Raw genomic sequence first — 20,365 nt, 5'->3', positions numbered from 1 at the left:
CAATAACCTTTTCTGAAACTTTGTTTCTCCATATATAAATTAGCTGTTCTCTAACATTCTTTGAGTTGTGACCTTCTGTGACCTTGGGAAATATTTGCACTTTGGTTTGGGAGAGGAGCCGTTCGTTGTTGGCCATGAGTTCTGTTGTGACATGGACTGAGACACCTCACCAGATTTTAGCCTTTGTCTGCTAGATAAGTTTTTAAGGCCTAGCATGTCACAGACCTACCTTGAAATGTCACCTTGTTGTCTGCTGTTTGCGATGAGAGACTGGCCCTCAACCTCAAAGCCCAGGCCAGAAAAGCTTAGAAGGTCTGTTCACATCTGGCTTGGAATAAAAGACAGGATGGCCCAGGATCGTGGACGAAGCATTTGGCACTGGGAAGAAGAGCATCCGAAAAGCATTAGCCTGTTGAAAGTTTACCCTCCCAAAGTCTCAAGAGAACCCAAATATTCCTCTGCCTCTTAAGAATTGTTAGAAGTGCCCAGAGCCAAAGAGGATAGCCTGACCATTGCAACAGGAAGTGCACACCCACACCAGCCTCAAACACCCTTCCTGGGAAACACCCATATGAGTCTGTCTATAGCCAGGGAGGGTTTGTTACTGAAGACCCTCTGCTCGTAAACCAGAGACGTTTGGCTGTGGGGGTCTGGTGACACATGTGTGTGCTCGGGGTGCAGCTCAGAGGAACGACGTTTTCTATCTTAAAGGTACTAACGGGCCCCTGGAGGCAATGATGGGTGACCTTGAGCAGGATTTACCCATCATTGCTTGTGGATTATGCCACCTTCTCCTTACCCTGTGTGCACTGAGCCTTAATGCACGATATCAGCGAGCTCTTTAGGCCAGAGCAATGAGTGAAGCCTATGACCGTGGTCTTAATATTGCTAAAGCAGTATAGGACACAGACGAAACATCTACCCTATGCTCTAGTTTAGATCTACCCGATCTGATAGCCATGTCAGCATGCGCTAACCTTAACCTCTAGACAATGACATTAGTGGATAGATTGCGGACACAGTAAACAAAGAAAAAAAATCCAAGAAATTTAAAATTTGGAGCTCATCCTTCAGATGTTGAAATCCGGAGGTGACTCAGTTCATTTGGAAAGTGGAAAAGTGGGGTCAAGATCCCATGCGTCCCGGTCTGGTGTGGTGAAATTTACGAAATTCTCACGAAACTGAGTAGTTCTTCCAAACGCTGTAAAAGTCATAAAATAAGAGCTAGTAACACACCCGTGCTACCGATGAGGGGACAGATCTTCTGGAAGTCACACAGCTTGCCTATGGCTCATAAAAAGGAGTTATGGAGTTAGAAGCTTGCCAGCTGATGACCGTAGTCTGATAGAAGGCCATTTAGGTTCCCTCGGCTTCTCTGCAGACATCAAGAGAAAATGCCAAGAGGTTCTCTGAGTACCTGTAATGCAACGGCTTCTGGGAGAGAAGGCATCTTTCTAGAGAAGAAGAGGTATAAGTGCTCCCAGCTAAGGATGGCCTGCCTAAATATGGTCCAGTCCAAAAGCGGTGTGACAGAAGAGTTTCAGGTTGGGCAAGGCCAATGCATAAAATGATCTGGAACGTGAATAGCTCTGGCCATGGAGGTCCACACTAGACTTAGGCTAAACTCAGAGAGATTTAGCTATGGCTAAATCATAGCTGAATCCTCCATATCTCGCTGGACTCAGGGAAGTGAGGGCTCCGTGGCGGCATAATCCACAGTGGTTGAGATGTGAATTTCTCTGGATTCTTTTCACATGGTTGACTCTGACCCTGACTCTTGTTTCCCCTCCTCCTTCTTACAGTGTGTGGGCAACCCTCCCGCGCCCTGCCGAACCTGGTCAAGAGGATTATCGGCGGTCGGAACGCTGAACTCGGCCTCTTCCCGTGGCAGGCCCTGATCGTGGTGGAAGACACATCAAGGGTACCGAATGACAAGTGGTTTGGGAGTGGCGCGCTGCTCTCTGAATCTTGGATACTCACAGCAGCCCACGTGCTACGCTCCCAGCGCAGAGACAACACGGTCATCCCTGTCTCCAAGGAACACGTCACCGTCTACTTGGGTCTTCACGATGTTCGGGACAAATCAGGTGCTGTCAATAGCTCTGCTGCCCGAGTCATACTCCATCCAGACTTCAACATCCAGAACTACAACCACGACATAGCTCTGGTACAGCTGCAGGAACCTGTGCCCTTGGGAGCCCACGTCATGCCCATCTGTCTGCCGAGATCTGAGCCTGAAGGTCCAGCCCCTCACATGTTAGGACTGGTGGCTGGCTGGGGCATCTCGAATCCTAACGTGACTGTGGATGAGATCATTAGCAGCGGCACACGGACCCTGTCAGATGTTCTCCAGTACGTCAAATTGCCCGTGGTGTCACACGCTGAATGCAAAGCCAGCTATGAGTCTCGGTCAGGCAACTACAGTGTCACAGAGAACATGTTCTGTGCTGGCTACTATGAGGGCGGCAAGGATACATGCCTCGGTGATAGCGGTGGGGCCTTCGTCATCTTCGATGAGCTGAGCCAGCACTGGGTAGCCCAAGGCCTGGTGTCCTGGGGAGGACCCGAAGAATGCGGCAGCAAGCAAGTGTATGGCGTCTACACAAAGGTCTCCAATTATGTGGACTGGGTGTGGGAGGAGATGAACTCCCCGATGACAGCGGGGGAGCTCCAGGTGGAACGGTGAATGCGTTTACTTCCCAGGGCCTGCCTCCCCTGCTCCAGATCAAGTGAAGTTACACTACACAATGCCAACAGCGTACCCCATGTTGCTTACCAGACCAAATAAACTGCCGCGCACCGACCCAGCTGGCCACTCATCCCCCTGAGACAGGCCCCCGAGACTGGGGTTAATGGGGTGCAGGGAAAGCCTCTAGGCAAGAGAACTCAGCCCAAAGCTTTGAGCAGCCTCTTCCTCTCCCTTAGCCTCGCCTCTCCAGCAGTGCAGGGGAAGCTGTTCCAGAAGGCCTCAGTCCTAAGTGTCAATCACTCCTAATCCCTTGTCAGTCTTGCTTTCTGCTTGGACCTGATCGTTAGGAAAAGAGTCCTTCAGCTGGAGTCTGTATCTGTGTGTTTGCCCAGCTCAGGTTTCTGGGCATGCCCTAAGTCTAGTTCTTCATGTAGGTAAGAACTAATCTGGATAGGGGGAGCAAGAGCAGAGCCCGAGCTAGGGCTCAGAGAACAGGACCTTGGAGAACTTTTCTTCCTGGAGTTTCTCTGGAAAGCTTCCTGCAGTGTGAGGCTTATGCTTTGTGCTCTCAGAATTTCAAATGGCTGAAAGTATACTGCGAGAATTGTACTGACTAAGGGCGGGGAAGAGAAACAGCTCTCCTGAGCCCCTTCAACACCTGCTGTCCACTCAGGATGCATTGGACTTGTGCACCACTCAAATACTAGCTGGCACCATAAGGCGTCAACACCTGCCACTCCACACAAGCACAAAGCAACCTTCCAGGTCTGGAATGTTGCATCTAGAGATTCCCTGCCCCAGACACATGTATGGAGACCTGGCAAGTGCTCGGAGAAAGAGAAGCCTGTGCCCCACAGTGCCCCGTTACTTCTCAGCAGGAAAACAGAAGAAAATATGGACTCAAGACATGATACAACACTCCAAGGCTATACTCAACCCTGGAGCCTGAGCTTGCCGGAGAATCTATCAAGTAGAACACTCCAAGCCATGCACTCCTTGGTGGTCCAGGAACCGAGGTCAGGGAAGCAAAAGCTCACTCATTGGAAAGAGATGGAGAGCCCTGAGTCCTGGGTTCTGTCTCGAGCTCTGCCTTCAACTGCCCATGTGACCCTTGACATCATTTTCTTCTCTGAGCCTCGTCCTCAGGAGGATGAAGACAGTAGATCCCTTAGGGCCTGTCCAGCACTCTCAGTGACCACCTGCCTGATTGCTAGCGGCATCCCTGGCTCTCAGGGCTGAATTCTCTCCTTTCCCCGAGTTCACCAACCCAAGAACCTCCATCAGACAAAGGCAGCTGGAAAGGCCCGGAGAGGGATGTGGAGAGAACTGGGAAACGTCAATCAAAACACACTCCTATATCTATGAATGGCACATGTAAAGGAAACTATATTTTGTATATTTAATACCACAGGCTTTGCTGCTCTCTGAGGGGCCTCTGCATACTGTTTCTCTTGTCAGGGGTCTGCGGTGGCAATAAATCTGTGGATAACCAACAGCCTTGGTGTGAGAGCTTGTTGTGAAATGTGTTCATTTTGATCTTTTAAAAAATAAATTTGCTTTCATTAGGCTCCCACCCCCTTTGTAGGCCCAGCTACTGACAACTGAGCATCATCTAAGATGAGGTAGTGAGGAAAAGGGGATGCTTATTGGTTGTTGACGTACTTCTTTCTCAGAAGTTAGGCTGTAACTGCCTTCATTTAACTGCCTACAATTGCATCCGTGGCTTAAAGAGCTCACACTGGCAGACAAGACAGGGCTATGTGCATTAGGCATGAACTCCAGCAAAGGGAGCTAACTTCCACCAAAGGAATGAGATTAAAGTATTGTGGAAATGTGATTAAAAGTGTAACTGCATAATTACAGGGACCCAGCATGGTTCAGCAAAGGCTGCAAAGATTCGAGGAGACGGAAGGGGCACAGTGGGAAAGAGTGGAAAAACTAGACAGCAGGCCTGAGCTGGAGACAGAACAGAGGACGCTGACAGACAGACAAGTCTTATAAGCCCTGGCCTGCACCGCTTTCTAATCAGAGATGCTCTAACTGCATCTTGTTTGATTCATGTTATGGTACTTGCCGAGCATTGCAAATTGCTGAGTCTCACCCCTGGAAAGTCTGCATCCAACAGGGTCTGAGTATAGCTAGCATGGGAGGGGAAACGGCAAGGAAGGACTGTGCTTTTGAAAGTATCTTGGTGAGATATGCGGGCATGGTAATACAGATAAGGCAGTTTAGCCCACTTAAATGGCTCATCAGCAGATCGTGGGCCATAGGAATCTCCTGGGGTGCTGCACACATGAGGGTACAAATGCAGAATCGGCTACCGTGAGAGCAGGGCTGCTTCATGGGACACACACACACGGCTTGCCTTCTTTGGGGGTTTGTATCATACTTTTGGTGTTGTGTCATGCTTTATATGCTGATGAGAACTAAAACAATCCTAAATTAGCCTTGAAAGCTTTACACATTGTGGTTTCAAAACCTCCCATGACTTGAAGTTGAAGATATTTTTGATTTGTATTCACTAACTACGTTGACTTTGGATTGTGGCACGTGGATTATTTGGAGCACACTGTGATATGGAATGGGAAGATATATTATCCTATGTCTGGTAACTTTCTGCCTGCTTAGTGGCTGACAAGAAATAGAAGTGTAAGAAAATGGAGGTGACAAATGTGTGGTCAGTTCAGACATCAGAGGTCTGGGGTAGCCAAGGGAGGGAGGGTGGCTGGTGGAAGAAGAGGCCGAGGACTCAGCTTTGCTAGGCTTGAAGAATTCACAAGCAGTCCAGCTGGAAATGTATATTACCAGTCCAGACTTAGGGACTTCAGAAGACAAAGCACTTTCGAGATAGGAGTTGATACTTAGCAACAATAGGTAGAATACAGCCTGGAGATAAAAGGTATTGTCTGGTGGAAAATTACAGAAAACAAAGGAAGCCAAGGACTTTAAAGAAAACACCAAGACAGAGGATTAAAGGCAAGAAAAAAAAAATGTGCTTGTGTCACTAAGGAGAGAGACTGGATAGTGGGAAAGTGGTCACCTGTCCGGTGTGGACTGCAGATCAGAGTGGACATTCATCAAGACAGGACCCAAGCAGCTATCATCCTTTCTGAGGGCGGTCAGTGTGCAAGCTGTCTGTGTTTGAACTGCCTAATACCATCTCCCTCTACCATCCTTCTCCCTCCTAGGCAGCCCCCTCCTTCCCTTGAGCCTTTCCCCTGCCTGAGAAGGGCTTTCAACTCTCCCTGCAGTACTGTCGTCTTGTCTCTGTGGCACCCAGTAAAAGTTATGCTCGGTTTCCAGGCTTCGCTTCCTTTAAACGTATACATCTTTTGTTCTTACCACAGTACCTAATTTCAAACAAAAGCCTTGCTTCCCCTCCCTCGATTTCTGCTTTGTTCTTTGAAGTTGAAGTCTATCTCTCCTTTACTTCAAAGGATGGCCGACTTCAATGACTGGGGAGCCACAGGACAAGGACAGGTTGGAAGAACAGAGAAAACACATTGGATACAATTTCAAAGCCAGTGTTCTCGCATACATGTATGGATCACTGTCGAAGTCCCATTTAGGCCCCGAGCTGCCCAAATACAAGTCAATTCCAAGGACAGCCTTTTTTCAGGAAATAGCACCTTACTCTAAATCCAGGTTCAACAACGGGGAGAATGTGAAGGGGGCCTGTTCTGTCTTCTTGGGAGAGGCTTCATTGCAAGGGAAGAGAAGAGACTGTGACGTGAAAGGAAGTAGGGAAAGGGAAGGTATACGTGTGTGTGTTTGTATGCTTGCGCGCGCGCGCGCGCGCGCGTGTGTGTGTGTGTGTGTGTGTGTGTGTGTGTGTGTGTGTGTGTATGAAAAAGCCTTCACCATGTTTTATAAAAGAAGGAGAGATGAAAACTATGGAAAAGCAGCAGTCCCCAGGGCCCCCAGTGTCTGCTGGGAACGGGGTAGGGTGCTGGCTTGGGCCACTGCCTATGAGCAGCACCACTGGGAGATGATACAGTTGGGATCAAGGGTGCAGCACATTTGTCTGGGATTCAGCCCAGTCTTTGCTTTGAAAGTGGGGCAAGACATCCTGGATCTAGAGAGCTCTATGGGACCTGGAAGCCACATTGTTGAAGTTAGTGATTCTGGCTGGACTGGAACAAGTCCAGAGTTGGGGGTCACATGACCCAGAATTATATTCTTGCCATTCCCTCATAGAATAACTTTTAACAAATCACGTACTTTCTCTGGGTTTTGACTGTTGTTGTTGTTGTTGTTGTTGTTTTGAGAAAGAGTTTCTCTGTATAACAGTTCTGGCTATCCCAATATTTTGTAGACCAGGTTGATCTCAAACTCGCAGAGATTGGGATGCCTCTGCATGTTGGAATTAAAGGCGCATGCCATCGCCAGCCAGCAGACTCTGTCTTCATGAGGTGTCTGAGAAGAGGGACACAGGGGTGATTTCTAAGAGCGTTCACCTGTGGGTTTGTCTGTGGTTCCACACCAAGGAAGGCAGAGGAGGAGGCAATAGGGCAGAAGTGCACAGACTCTGAGGCAGACTTTCTCTGGGGACAAGGTCCCTGCTCACGGTGCAGGACACTTTTTTATTAGGAACCTGACCTTTCTGAGTCACAGAAAACCAACATCAAGAGGAGGAGGAAGAGGCAAGACGAAAGAAAGCAGGGAGATCTACTGGGTCACATAACTGAAAAGATCATTCCCACACTCTTTCACATGGTTCCCTGGAAGAGCCTAGCGCTGGGCTACGGCCCCGCCTCCACCCTTATCTTTCCATTCCGCTTTCCTTGATGTTTGGCTGCACTGTTCTCCTGTCCCCAGCATGTTCTCCACAAGACGCAAGCTGGCAGATCAAACAAGAGCTCAGCAATTCTGGCCGAGAAAATCTTACTCTTTTTCTAATGTTGAGTAAAATCTTCAACCCAGACTTTAATTGGCTGTCCGAGAACACATCTCATTTTAAAGATACTACTACGGCTCAGGATGTAGACCTTTAATGAGTCACATTCCTGCTCCTGAACCCAGAGCTGAGGCCAATCACACTCAGGCTGCCTATGCCATGAATGGGGAAACTATATACACACATGAAAACAAGACAAGACTTCAACAATAACACTGTTAGAAGGGCAGTGGATGGCGGATGATGTAGTGGTAACAGATGTTCCTAACAGAATGATAATCTGGTAACCCTAGTGGATGAAGTGGAGTATAGAATGTGACCTTCCCTCCCTCCTTTGGCTGCAGTGTGTGGTCTTCCCAAGTTCTCCCGGAAGCAGATCTCCAGGATCTTCAATGGACGCCCAGCCCAGAAGGGTACCACTCCATGGATTGCCATGTTGTCACACCTGAACGGGCAGCCCTTCTGTGGGGGTAGCCTTTTAGGTAAGGAGAGGGAGAAGGGGTGAAGGACTCAGGGCTGGGGGCAGGGTGAGAGCTAAGGACCAACTTTCCCTTGAAAACTGGCCACTTCTTCCTTGAGAATCACTGCCCCCCAGAAAGGGTGTGGACGAGCTGAAAAGAGAGCCTTCGGCTGGAACCAGGCTAAGCATACCCAGTGCTAATTCCGTGAGCTGTGGAGCACTTCCTGGATTCTGATCAGTCTCCTGACAGGTGGTTGGGCATGGATCGTGACCCACGGCCTATACATATGGCACAGAGATGGGACAGTCCAGAGCTGCTACATAAACCCCCATGCTGTACCTGCTCAAAGTGTTTGGAAATGAAGGAACCCAGAGAACCGAGCGGCTGAATTGAACTCTTCTGTACACTCCGCTCTGTTTTACCGAGCAGATTGATATAGTCTGTATTCTAATTCTGTTAGTCACTTTCATACCGACTACTTTCGGAATATTAAATTTGTTTCCCATGGAGAAAAATGGTGATGTATGACAAGGATCAAAGAGACTTGTGGGGCCTAAGACACCAAGGGATAGGACAAGATCAGGAAAGAAGAAAGGGAGGGAGGAGCCCCAGGGAAGAAACAGAAGAGGCAGAGAGATGGAGAGGAAGGATCACAGGAGGTGGAGGGAAAGGGGCCGTTTGTCAGGTTTACAACTTTGTTAGGAAAAATGAGATGTCACCCATTGCTTTAAAGATTTGGAAGTAGTTTTATTATCATTTTTTAAACATCGAGTCTTCCATCAATAATATTCATCCTGTGTTGGAACTGGTTAAATGTTTGTTTGGAAGCTGAAATTCATTTTACCATCAGCCCAGCTAAAAGTCCCTTCACACTTGGCCCTCTCCACAGCCCTGCAAATCTGTAATCCCGGTTTCTGCTATTCTTGTAGTGGAAGAGGGTGGATAGGACAGGGCAGAGAGATCATAAAGAGTCTAAAAGACAGAAGAAGAGGTAGAACACTGTCTCTGTGTCCATACCGAGGTTCAGTGAGGGACTGGGGGTGATGGCAGAGTTCAAAGGTGACATTAATCTCTGGGCAGGCTAGAGCATATAACTAGACTCATCTAGAGAGCCCTGCTCTGAGGCAGGATTTTCTAACTGGGTATCTCAGCCCACCTTACCCACCACCCCAATAAGCCCTGGTCGTGGGCAGGTTCAGGAGGCACCTCATAGGAAAAGAGTGTTCCGTGCTGAGATTTGTTCAGAACCAGGAACCAGGAAGCAGAGAACATGTGGTCCCTTCCGAGAGGAACAAGTAGAGTCTGGACTCTGCTCCAGAAACACCATCTGCCTTTGACTCTGAGCTATAGCCTAGAGTACTGAGGCTTACCTTCCCGCACCCCCCTCAGCCCTGCCTACAGAGATGCTTTTCTGCTTGGCTCTGGCTGGGGGTGTCCAGGCCGCAGCTATCTGTGGACTTGCCATTAGCTCTATTGAAAGGAAGGCCAAAAGTTTGGCTCTGCATTAAGTGAGCATGAAGACCATACTCATCCCGGGGAAGGTGATAGCCGAGAAGGACACTAGGCCACTAATCAAGAGACCTGGTAGCCCTAGCTTCCTGTCACTCCAGCCACACAACCATTCTGAAGGTTTGTAGTCGTAAGCGACAGGGCTGGCTATGTACAGCAGTCCTCCACCCTGAGTGCAAGTCAGATTACAGAAGGAGCCTTTCACCTACTGCTGCTGGGCCTAACTCTCTAACTCCAATAGGCTGGATATGGGTCACAATTCTGATGCCTTTCCTATTTCCTAAGGTGATGACAATGTGTAGTCACACGCCAGCTACTAACCATCCGCCTCAGTACCTGCCAAGTTTCCATGTGCACAAGAACCACTTGGGGGTCTTGCTAAACAGAAGTCTGAGGAACCCCCAGGTGCTACCAATGCTGACAGCAGAACTCCACCAAACAAGTAAAGCTGGGTAGGAAGGCAACACTCCCTGGGTCTTTGAGGACCCACTCTGGGCTAGCTGGTACTCATCCAAGTCAAGAAAACCTCTTTAAAATGTCCAGCCCGGCCTATGTTGAAATAGGGTGTTAGAACTGCAGATTTAATTCCTCTTCTCGCGATGGGAACATCTGAGTATCTGACCTGGGGCAATGAACACAGTGGAGGCATGTTTGGGCATTTGCAGGGCCTGGGGTTGTGCTCTTGAGTAGCATCAAGTTCGACACAGTCAGAGGCAGCATAGGACAATGCAGGACGCAGAATGTGTGTGCTCTATTCTTCAGGTACCAACTGGGTTTTGACAGCAGCTCACTGCCTCCACCATCCACTCGATCCAGAAGATCCAACCCTACACAGCTCAGACTTGCTCGGCCCTTCTGACTTCAAAATTGTCATGGGTGAGTAGGAGGGCCCAGACTTCCAAAGCCAGTTGTAGTTCTTAGAACAGAGTTTCCCTGCTACCATTTGCAAGGCTCTTCCTTATGAAATAAAGACCACGCGCTGGCTCAGTTCAACACTGAGCCACAATCTAATTAAAAACTAGTGCCAGCCCATGGCAGCCTATAAACTTCATAAAAACAAGACCAGCATCTATTGGGAGAGCGGAAGCTGGAAGTTTTGAGACAGGGGAGGATGTAGGGTAGTATCTTTTTTGATGCACGTCAAGATTTTTAGTAATCGGAATTTTGTTTGGGGAATTCTTTTTTAAAGTCCTTTCAGAGCTAACTGGCATTACAAATTAGTCTCAGAAGATGAAAAGATGGCTTCATAGTTGAGAGCCCCTGCTCAGAAGAGAGGGCCAGACTTCCTTTCCCACATCAGCAACCCACAACCACCTGTAACCCCAGCTTCAGAAGACCCGGCCCCCTCTTCTGACCTCAGCAGGTACCCCGTGCCTGTGCATAGCACACACGCACATGCATGCACATGCATGCACACACACAGGCATGCACAAGTGCACACACACATGCACACACATACACACATGCATGCACGAAAATAAAATAAAAATCTTCTGGAACACCAAAAACATCGCATCGGGAATGAATAACTCAGAAGTACTTTCCATTTCTTATGTATTATTTATTTATTTTCAGAATTGGTTTACAAAGTAGTATTTCTATATGAGGTTTTACATACGTATGTTTCATTTTGGTTGGTTCTCCCCCACCCCACCCCTCTCGCCTCTCATCTCCCTACCCCGCTTCCCTGCTTCCCTTTTTGCTCCCAGTGTTCACCTGTTCCAGTTTCCTCTACCGTCTTCCCTACCCTCACCCCCTTAGAGAATCATTTCTTTTTTTCTGGTCATGTGGGTCCCACTCCTGGCCTTTACTCACATTTTCTCCTACCTACTCATGCATATTTTTGTTTTGTTTTGTTTTGTTTTGTTTTGTTTTGTTTTGTTTTGTTTTTCGAGACAGGGTTTCTCTGTGGCTTTGGAGCCTGTCCTGGAACTAGCTCTTGTAGACCAGGCTGGTCTCGAACTCACAGAGATCTGCCTGCCTCTGCCTCCCAAGTGCTGGGATTAAAGGTATGCGCCACCACCGCCCGGCTCTCATGCATATTTTAATAGAGACAAGGATATACATGCGAGAGAGAATGCACAGTATTTGCCTTTCTCAGCCTGGGTTATCACGTAGGAAAAACCTCTAATTAAGCAGGCGGCCTATGATGCAGACAGTAAAGGGTGACTATGATCAACTGGACAGTGGCAAGGGCATCAGATGGAGCATTCTCAGTCACTGTGATGGTTAGAGGTGGAGCCAGGAGAAGGCGCAGGATGGCTGAGGGGGTGAGGACAGAGAGGGGAGGGATTAAGACAGGAACGGGTACCAGATGGAACATGGGGCGGTAGCGAGCAAGGCTCCACCTTTCCCTCCACTCTGCTCTGCCTTACACACTTTCCATGGTCCAGGAAAGCACTGGAGGCGCCGCTCAGATGAAGACGAACAGCATCTGAGTGTGAGGCGCGTCGTCCTGCACCCCTCGTACAACCCCAGCACATTTGAGAACGACCTGGGTCTGGTGGAGCTGTCGGAGAGCCCAAGGCTAAACGAATTTGTGATGCCCATCTGCCTTCCTGAGCATCCCTCCACTGAAGGTACCTGTCTTAGCTAGAGTTACTGTTGCTGTGATGAGACACCATGACCAAAGCAAGCTGGGGAGGAAAGGGTTTATTTGCCTTACACTTCCACATCAATGTTCATCACTGAAGGAAATCAGGACTGGAACTCAAACAGGGCAGGAACCTGGAGGCAGGAGCTGATGCAGAGGCCATGGAGGAGAGCTGTTTACTGGCTTGCTCCACGTGGCTTGTTCAGCCTGCTTTCTCATAGAAGCCAGGACCACCAGCTCAGAGATGGCACCACCCACAACGGGCTGAGCCCACCACATCAGTCACTAATTTAACAAATGCTGTACAGACTTGCATACAGCCGGATCTGACTGAGGCAATCTCTCAATCGAGGCTCCCTCCTCTCAGGTAACTCTAGCTTATGTCAAGTTGGCATAGCAACCAGCCAGCATAGCATCTCTCCTCTGGCTACTCCTCTGTAGTGTGGCAGTGGCTATGGCAAGGCGTTCTTCTTCAGCACTGATGAGGTTCTATAAAACAGCTCATCTCACAGTGTGTGCTTCCCCTAACACAACCAAATCAGAACACATTCCACAGAGGCACAAGTAGTATTAGGCACAAAGTAAACCAGCATGCTTGTTTTTTCATATAGGAACTCCATAACCATCCAAGTGATTATACTAGAAAATTTAACAAAGTATTGATGAACTATAAGTAAAGGGGATGATCTGGGGTGCACACAGGAAGAAATTGCATAGAGCCTGGGGCAGGGTTGGAGGAGTTAGTAGGTCCACGTTGTGGAGGCTGGAAGAGTAGAAAACAACTCCCTTTTCTGAAAACCCCATCATTCAAGAAAACCTGTCATTACTTGTTGTCACTCCCAGCATCACCACGCAGTACACAGAAGGATCGCTGGGGGGTGTGGCTCAGGCTGAACAGAGCTCTGCAATGGCGTGTGTGCCTTGTCCGCACTGGGCCCTAGTTTCAATAACCAGCACTACACAGCCAACCAGCAGTGGGAGGGAGGATCCAATCAAGACCCTGGCTTTCTTGGTGAGTCGCCTTGAGGATGCTGCCAGCCTCATTAAGCCTAGGTCCCCCGCCTCTAAACTGGATGCGAAACCCCATCAGGCTGGCTATGTTATTAAAGTGAACTATCGTGAACAGAATATATCCAAAGGAGAGCAGGAGGCCAGCCCAGGCCAGCTGGCCTCCTCTTCTGTGGAATTCAGTGTGTCATATCCTCACTCATTTCCTGAAGCTTAAAGATGGTGCAGAAGAAATTGCTGGAATCTGAGAAGTGTTTAAGAGAAGTGAGCCGACAGGAAATGTGTAGGTGAGACTGGCTGGCTAACCAGGCACTATGGGCTTCGAAGGGACCAGCTGCCTGGCACCCACTAACTTACGGTATTCCTCCTGGAAGCCTTGTACGTGTTGGTGTGACTCACCACTATGCCCAGAGATTACTGCCCCTCTCAACTCACACGGTAAAGCTTCTTTCTTCAGTAGACAGAGATTAACATAGAGACCCACAACTGGTCAAGTTACAGAGAATAAGATTGGCTGTGCCTTCTCAGCCCTAAATTAATATACATGATATCTATATCACAGCCCTCCTCCAAGGGCTCAGGGATCGCTGTGGACAGGGTAGACAGAAAGGATGTAAGAGGCAAAGCCTACAGAGAGACTTTTTTGTGGACACAGCAGGGCAGTTACATGTGAATTCACAGCAGTTGTGTGAAGTACAAACAAGTCCCGTGCAAGCCCCGAGCCAGACAAAATCCCAGCATGCAGAGGGGCGCTCAGCACAAAGTCCCACGCCTATCTAAGGAGATATGGTGATTGATGGCTTCTGGGAAGGGGAGAGTCAGTTTTCTCTATGGGTGTGACCTTTAGTGGGTCAACCACACTCCGGTGTAAGGTCACACAGCCAAATACAGACCACACAGATCAGATTCGTCAGATGAATAAAATAAATAAATGAATAAACAGAGAAAGGGAGAGATGTCACAGAGTTGAGTGGATCGGGAAGGTGGGTAGATCTAGGACGAGCTGGGGAGAAAGGAACGAATATGATCAACAGGCATTGTACAAATTTATCAAAGAGCTAATAAAATGTAAAAAAGAGAGGAAGGAAGGGAATGAGGAGGAAGAAAAATAAAGAGAAGCGGAGGCTCATCAGCATCATGAGAAGCAGATGTGCGAGGAGAGATGCGGTTCTCTGAATTTAATCGCAGTACTGTCTTCAGTATCCAAGGCTTCTTATTAAATGAGAATGCGATTGCCCTCTCTGCCCTCAGCCCATTTCCATTTTATCCCCACATCTGTGCCTTCATAAGCTTATGGACTTCATAATCCTTGGTTTGTGGGTTTGCCAAGTCCAGCACATTCATTTTAGGGATGTGGCGTCTGAAACCATTTGAGGCCTGACTTGTAACTGACTATGCTGGGCTCTATGTCCAAAGTCCTTGACCAGGGGGACCTCCTTCCTACAGCCTAACATTGCTGTAGACTTGAGGGTGCAAGAGGGAACAAGATGGGTGAAATGACAGCTCTCACGGAGCCTTAGGTCCTTGCTGGCTGCCAGGAGGGTGAGGTAAAGAAAGGAACCAGGTAGTAAATCAAGGAGCAAATGCCATCCGACTCAGCACCCATCTCGCCCTGTCCCTCCCCTGCAGCTGCCTTTCTCTGAGTAGTAACTTCAGCCCTTTCCCCGCCAGCAGAGGATGATGCAGTTGGCAGGGCCAATCTTAGCACATGCCACACAGTGTGGAAGGAGACAGCTCGTCCATTCCCGGCTGCCCAGACACAAATAATCACACAGAAACTATATTAATTACAACACTGTTTGGCCAATAACTTAGGCGCATTGCTAGCTAGCTCTTGCATCTGAAACTGACACATTTCTATTAATCTGTGTGTCACCATGAGGCTGTGGCCTACCAGTAAGGTTCCGGCGTCTTTCATCTTCAGCAGCTACATGGTGTCTTCCTGACTCTGCCTTCTTTCTCTCTATATCTTTGTTTGGATTTTCTATATTCTGCCCTGCCATAGGCCAAAACAGTTTCTTTATTAACCAATGGTAGAAAACACATTCACAGCATAAGAGGGGCGTCCCACATCACACAGATTTCTCCTCACAGTCTCTTCTCTCCTCCAGGAACCATGGTCATTGTCAGCGGCTGGGGGAAGCAGTTCTTACAGAGGCTTCCAGAGAACCTGATGGAGGTGGGGTTCAATTTATATCCTACAAACAGTGATGCCGTGGTTGTGCGTCCAGCCCTCTTGCTGTATTCTGCCTGTTCTGGGTTTTGGAGGCTTTGAGAAGGGAAATGATAAGAGAGAAAACAGGGGCCAGACAACTCCAAAATTTAATAGGAGACCCAGAAATTTTGAAGTGTTTGTTGACCTGGACTTGGGCTCCAGTCTCTAAACGCCATTCTATGTCCCTGACAGCTTGTAAACATCTCAGAATATGGAGGTCCTCCCAGAACATGGCAAGAGTGGGTACCCAGCAGGCTCATGAGTCATATATGCACTATGAAGACTGCATAGCAAATTAGCAAGAAAAGGCCAGGCTCTGAGAAACGCAGTTCGTTCTGACGGGAACTTGACCATAGCACTCAAAAGTCATACCCCCGTCATTTCAGACAAGAGTGCTAGACTTAACCTAAGGAGCCATGGCTCCCAATCTTGGGCCCTCGTGACTTCTTTTTCCACCTGAAATATGTTGTTTTAGTCTTCTACAGGGGGTATAGGACAGCATCTGACTTACTAGATTCCCTCTAATAACCGCCTGGTTCTGACATGACTGGGTTCTATTATGGGGCTGGGTTCTAAATCCTCCAACACATTGAACTCACTGACCGTGTGACAGGCTTGTCACAGTCTAAAGGTTTCGGATGTGTGGCAATCACCCATTGCTTCATTCATGAACTCTCGGATGGTTACCCGCTGTCTCCTGCAAACTAGCTACTAGGCGCGCCAGGGAGAAGAGAAGGCAAACAGGTGCTCTAGCTCCTGGCCTCTTTGTGCTTCCGGTCAAGTGGGACAGACAGGAAGTAGTTATGGGTATGATGAAGATGAGAAAGAAATGCAAGGTGCTCTGGGATGTACAAGGGAGGTCTGGCTCAGTCTTGGGGGCTAAAGATGGCTTCCCAAAGGACGTTGCTCTCAAAATGGTACCTGAACGGTGAATAGTAAATTAGGGACTCCCGCATATGCCAAAACAGCGTCCTTGTGACACGGCTTCCTGTCCCCACTTTCCTAAGATGGCCATAGCCCAAGGAGACTCTGCACAGGCTATAGTTCCCTTGTAACAACAACACACTGAGGGTGCGTGCTTGGAGCACACGGTCCATTTCATTCTTACAGTGAGGGAAATTGACTCACAACTGTCTGTAACTACAGTTTCAAAGAATCTCATGTCCTCTTCCGTCCTCCACAGGTACCAAGTAGGCATGTAGCACACGAACATACAAGCAGGCGGAACCGCATATATACATTAAAAATAATAATTTTATTATTTTAAAATAATAATTTTGATATCTTAATTTTAAAAAAAATACCTAGCACCCACATATAGTACACTATATAGCTATACACTGTCAAAGCCCCTGGTCATTCGTTTCCTTTGTGAAGATGCATGCAATTAGTAATTAATATTATTATTAATACTGTGAGGTTCATCTTTAAGATTAGGGGTGAGAGTCTCAGTGGTCTAAGAAGGAGAGATAAAACCACATGCACCAGGTTCCAGAGCAGGGATGGAGGAAGCCGCATGCAAACTGACATGGGTTTCTATATGTTGTCATATTTGAAGCTGGTATATATGCTAGGCAAGGATTATTGTTTCCATATGACAGATAAGATAATTGAGTCTCAAACAGGCAAAGCTACTCAACCAAGTCCACAGAGCAAGTCTGTAGCTGAAGCTATAACAGATGAGTCCCTAGTTCTCCACTCCGTTGTGCCTTTACCTGTACCACGCAGCAGTTCCCGAAAAGGAGTATAAGGTAGCTGGAGGCCTGCTCGGAAGCTGTCAGACAGCAAGGTCCTCTTGGCCAGGAGTGGGCACCAACGATAGCCTTATGTTCCAGATCGAAATCCCAATTGTCAACTACGACACCTGCCAGGAGGCCTATGCCCCATTGAAGAAGAAAGTGACCAAGGACATGATATGTGCTGGAGAAAAGGAAGGTAAGAAGCTGACTGAAATATAGGTGCTGAGAACCTGGGATGGAGTGGGGGCGAGGGGAAGAAAGACACTTTCTCGGCATCCCTTCCTGAACTAGCGCATCCAGTGGTCTGTTGCACCCTCTAGTGCCCGATTGCCTGAACTACAAGTCAAACTCAGATTGGCACTGGGAAAGGGCCACACTGTATTTCATCTGTACCTCCCTTTTATCTAGGGGGAAAAGACGCCTGTGCAGGTGACTCTGGAGGCCCCATGATGACCAAAGATCAAGAAACAAACCAATGGTACCTGGTGGGCGTAGTGTCCTGGGGCGAGGATTGTGGGAAGAAAGATCGCTATGGAGTATATTCTTACATCTATCCCAACAAGGATTGGATCCAGAGAGTCAGTGGAGTGAGAAACTGAATATGGCTCCCCAGCCAAGTACCCACTGGTCAGTCGCCAGCAGAAGATCATCGGTGAACGCGAGCAACATTTCCTCCCCTGGCCCTCAATCTTCACGCCCATTCCTGGATGATAATGGAATTCCTTCAGCCCCTTCTCCTTGCTCTTGATAGAAGCAAAGTAGCAGAGTGGTCAGAGTGAAAGTCTGGATCTGGATCCAGCATTTACCACTTTTGGAATGATGGACAGCTGACCACCTCTTTATGCCTGTACCTTCAACCACAGGGCGCAATGTGGCTATACCTGATCTACCTCACAGAAGCACTATGAGGAGAAAGTTACTATATACATAGGACTTAATTCCATGTATGAACTACACCATGTATTCCATACGTGTTCACCAGACAGGTGGGGTTCTTTATAAACTCCTGCTTGGGTCTCAGGGATGATTAGCGACACGCCCCCTCCTCCCACCCGCCACCCGCCACCATTTTCTCAGTCTGCCCCCTAAACTCTAAGCTTCTTTTCCAAAGACAGTTCCCCAATCCCAGCCCCAATCTCCCATAATAATGTAAAAGAAATGAAATTCTTAGCCCTATAGCATGGTGCAGCTCACACACTCAGCAATGTAAGTAGACACTTGAGCTAAGTTCCAATGGTAAGAGTGACTCAGGGAAGTAGGGGCTGGAAGGGAACGGTGGATTGTGAAGCCAGACCACCTCCATCTTTCATGTGTCCCTCGAAGGGTCCTTTTTCCTCATTTGAAGGACCTTTCAAGCACTGACATTCTAGAATCCAACAAGGCCATGTTTTCGCTGATGGCTTAGACTCAGAGTAACCCCAAAGGAAAATGTTCATTCGACTGGAGCCCCAAAACTCTCCCGCTGCCCCTGCAATACCCACCTTGATCCACCACACCCAGGTCCCAAAGGACATAGCCAAGGATCTTCCCCTGAATCTTAAGAGAGTAGCTTATCTGAGCCCCACCCTCTTCTCACCACCCTCCCCCACCAACATGGACTGTCCAAGGCAGGCCCTGGCAGGCTAGCTCTCACGCACCTGCTCTCTTCCTCCCACACCCTAGCTGACCGTAAACAGCCATTGCTCTAGTTCCTGCCTCTTTGTCTCCACATCTGAGAACCTTCTTCTTTGGAGAACCTTCTAGAGACCTCACCCAAGACAGACTTTTCCAACAGACAGAGACCCAGCCCTGTGTTTCTGTGTGTGAGAATTGTTCTTCATAGAAGGCTTTGGTCCTTGAGCTATGCTGCTGCTGCTGCTGCTAGAGCCTAGGCGAATCTCTGGTGAGAGAGGAAACCAGTGGGGGATGAGGACTTGAGGGCACTAAGCCCAGGGCTGCACACTCGGGGGCAGTTCACAGCCTGCTTTTATTTCTCTGAGCAAGTCATTCTGCCTCTACCGGGTTTGCTCTTGATTCTGTAAGGAGATGGCACTTAGACCCAGTGATCAGACACCACTCAAGCAAGCTGGTACTCTACTGTACTGGATGGTTCTGTGAGTCAACCGCACAAACTGGAGTCATCAGAGAGGACGGAGCCTCAGTTGAGGAAATGCCTCCATGAGATCCAGCTGCAAGACATTTTCTCAATTAGTGATCAATAGAGGAGGCCCAGGCCATGGTGGGTGGTGTCATCCCTGGGCTGTTGATCCTGGGTTCTGTAAGAAAGTAGGATGAGCACGCCAGGGGAAGCAAGCCAGTAAGTAGCATCCTCCCATGGCCTCTGCATCAGCTCCTGCCTCCAGGATCCTGCCTTGTTTGAGTTCCTGTCCTGACTTCCTCCAGTGATCGACTATGATCTGAACGTGTAAGCCAAATAAACCCTTTCCTCCCCAACCTGCTTTTTGGTCATGGTATTTCATCACAGCAATAGAAACCCTAAGACATCTATTTAGGTTCCTGATGAAGACTTTTGATGCAGTTTTGAAACTGTTTCGAGGCAACGAGTCTTTCCACTGAGCAGTGTGCTGGTCCAGGTCATGCTGACGGCAGCATCAGGACCGAGACAGTGAGGGGAGTACAGGCCCTACCTTGGCGAAGCTCCAACTGACTGACACATATGTGACTACTGATGGGCATGACCTCTGACGAGTGTAGGGGAAGAAGACCTTCAGAGAGCGTGTCCTTCCACAAGCGAGGCCAAGAGGACTCTGGGAGGACGAGCAGGGGTCCCTGTCTACTCAAGCTTTCTCAATAACCCCAGCTCCTCCCACAAAAATCATATTTCCAGGAAACCAGCATTTAAGCATGAGAATCAACATCTAAGTGGGCCTCTCTCCTTAGAAGCAGAATACTTAGCAACGCTTCAAAAGCATCGAGATTTCTGTACAGGTGCCAATTTCTGGCTGGGCCCAGTTTATCCTACTTATATTCCAAATTGTAACTTCATCCTTATCTTGCAAAGGCCCATGGAACTTCAACCTTGTCCAATAAGCATCAGTTAGATGATGTGGTGGTTTGAACATAAACGGCCCCCATAGTCTCATGTATCTGAAGGTTCGGTCATCAGGCCTAGTGGCACTATTTGAGAAGAATTAGGAGGTGTGACCTTGTTAGAGTAGGCGTGGCCTTGTTAGAGGAAGTGTATCACTTTGGGTGAACTTTAAGGTTGTTAAAAGTCCAAGCTAGGACCAGGGGCTCTCACTTCCTGCTGCCTG

At 48.4% G+C, this 20,365-nt stretch overlaps 1 protein-coding gene across 2 annotated transcripts in view; it reads left to right on the top strand.

Moving 5' to 3' along the window:
* Masp1 (mannan binding lectin serine peptidase 1) overlaps nucleotides 1-17,747 on the top strand; it is a 63,519-nt gene extending 45,772 nt beyond the window's left edge. Inside the window, exons 11-16 of one of the 2 annotated variants that reach the window (XM_005344760.2) lie at nucleotides 7,931-8,068; nucleotides 10,319-10,432; nucleotides 11,950-12,135; nucleotides 15,269-15,336; nucleotides 17,208-17,307; nucleotides 17,520-17,747. In XM_005344760.2, the coding sequence (XP_005344817.1) occupies nucleotides 7,931-8,068; nucleotides 10,319-10,432; nucleotides 11,950-12,135; nucleotides 15,269-15,336; nucleotides 17,208-17,307; nucleotides 17,520-17,710 (797 nt within the window). In that variant the 3' untranslated portion in view covers nucleotides 17,711-17,747. Of the gene's footprint in view, nucleotides 1-1,802; nucleotides 4,164-7,930; nucleotides 8,069-10,318; nucleotides 10,433-11,949; nucleotides 12,136-15,268; nucleotides 15,337-17,207; nucleotides 17,308-17,519 lie in introns of those variants that run through there. The other variant, XM_013351732.2, reaches the window with a different exon arrangement.
* The last annotated feature ends 2,618 nt before the right edge of the window (nucleotides 17,748-20,365 follow it).

The sequence above is a fragment of the Microtus ochrogaster genome, chromosome 2 (genome assembly GCF_000317375.1).
Source record: "Microtus ochrogaster isolate Prairie Vole_2 chromosome 2, MicOch1.0, whole genome shotgun sequence".
Taxonomy (NCBI): Eukaryota; Metazoa; Chordata; class Mammalia; order Rodentia; family Cricetidae; genus Microtus; species Microtus ochrogaster.
Note: the sequence above shows the minus strand (reverse complement) of the source record. Positions and strands in the feature narration are given on the sequence as shown.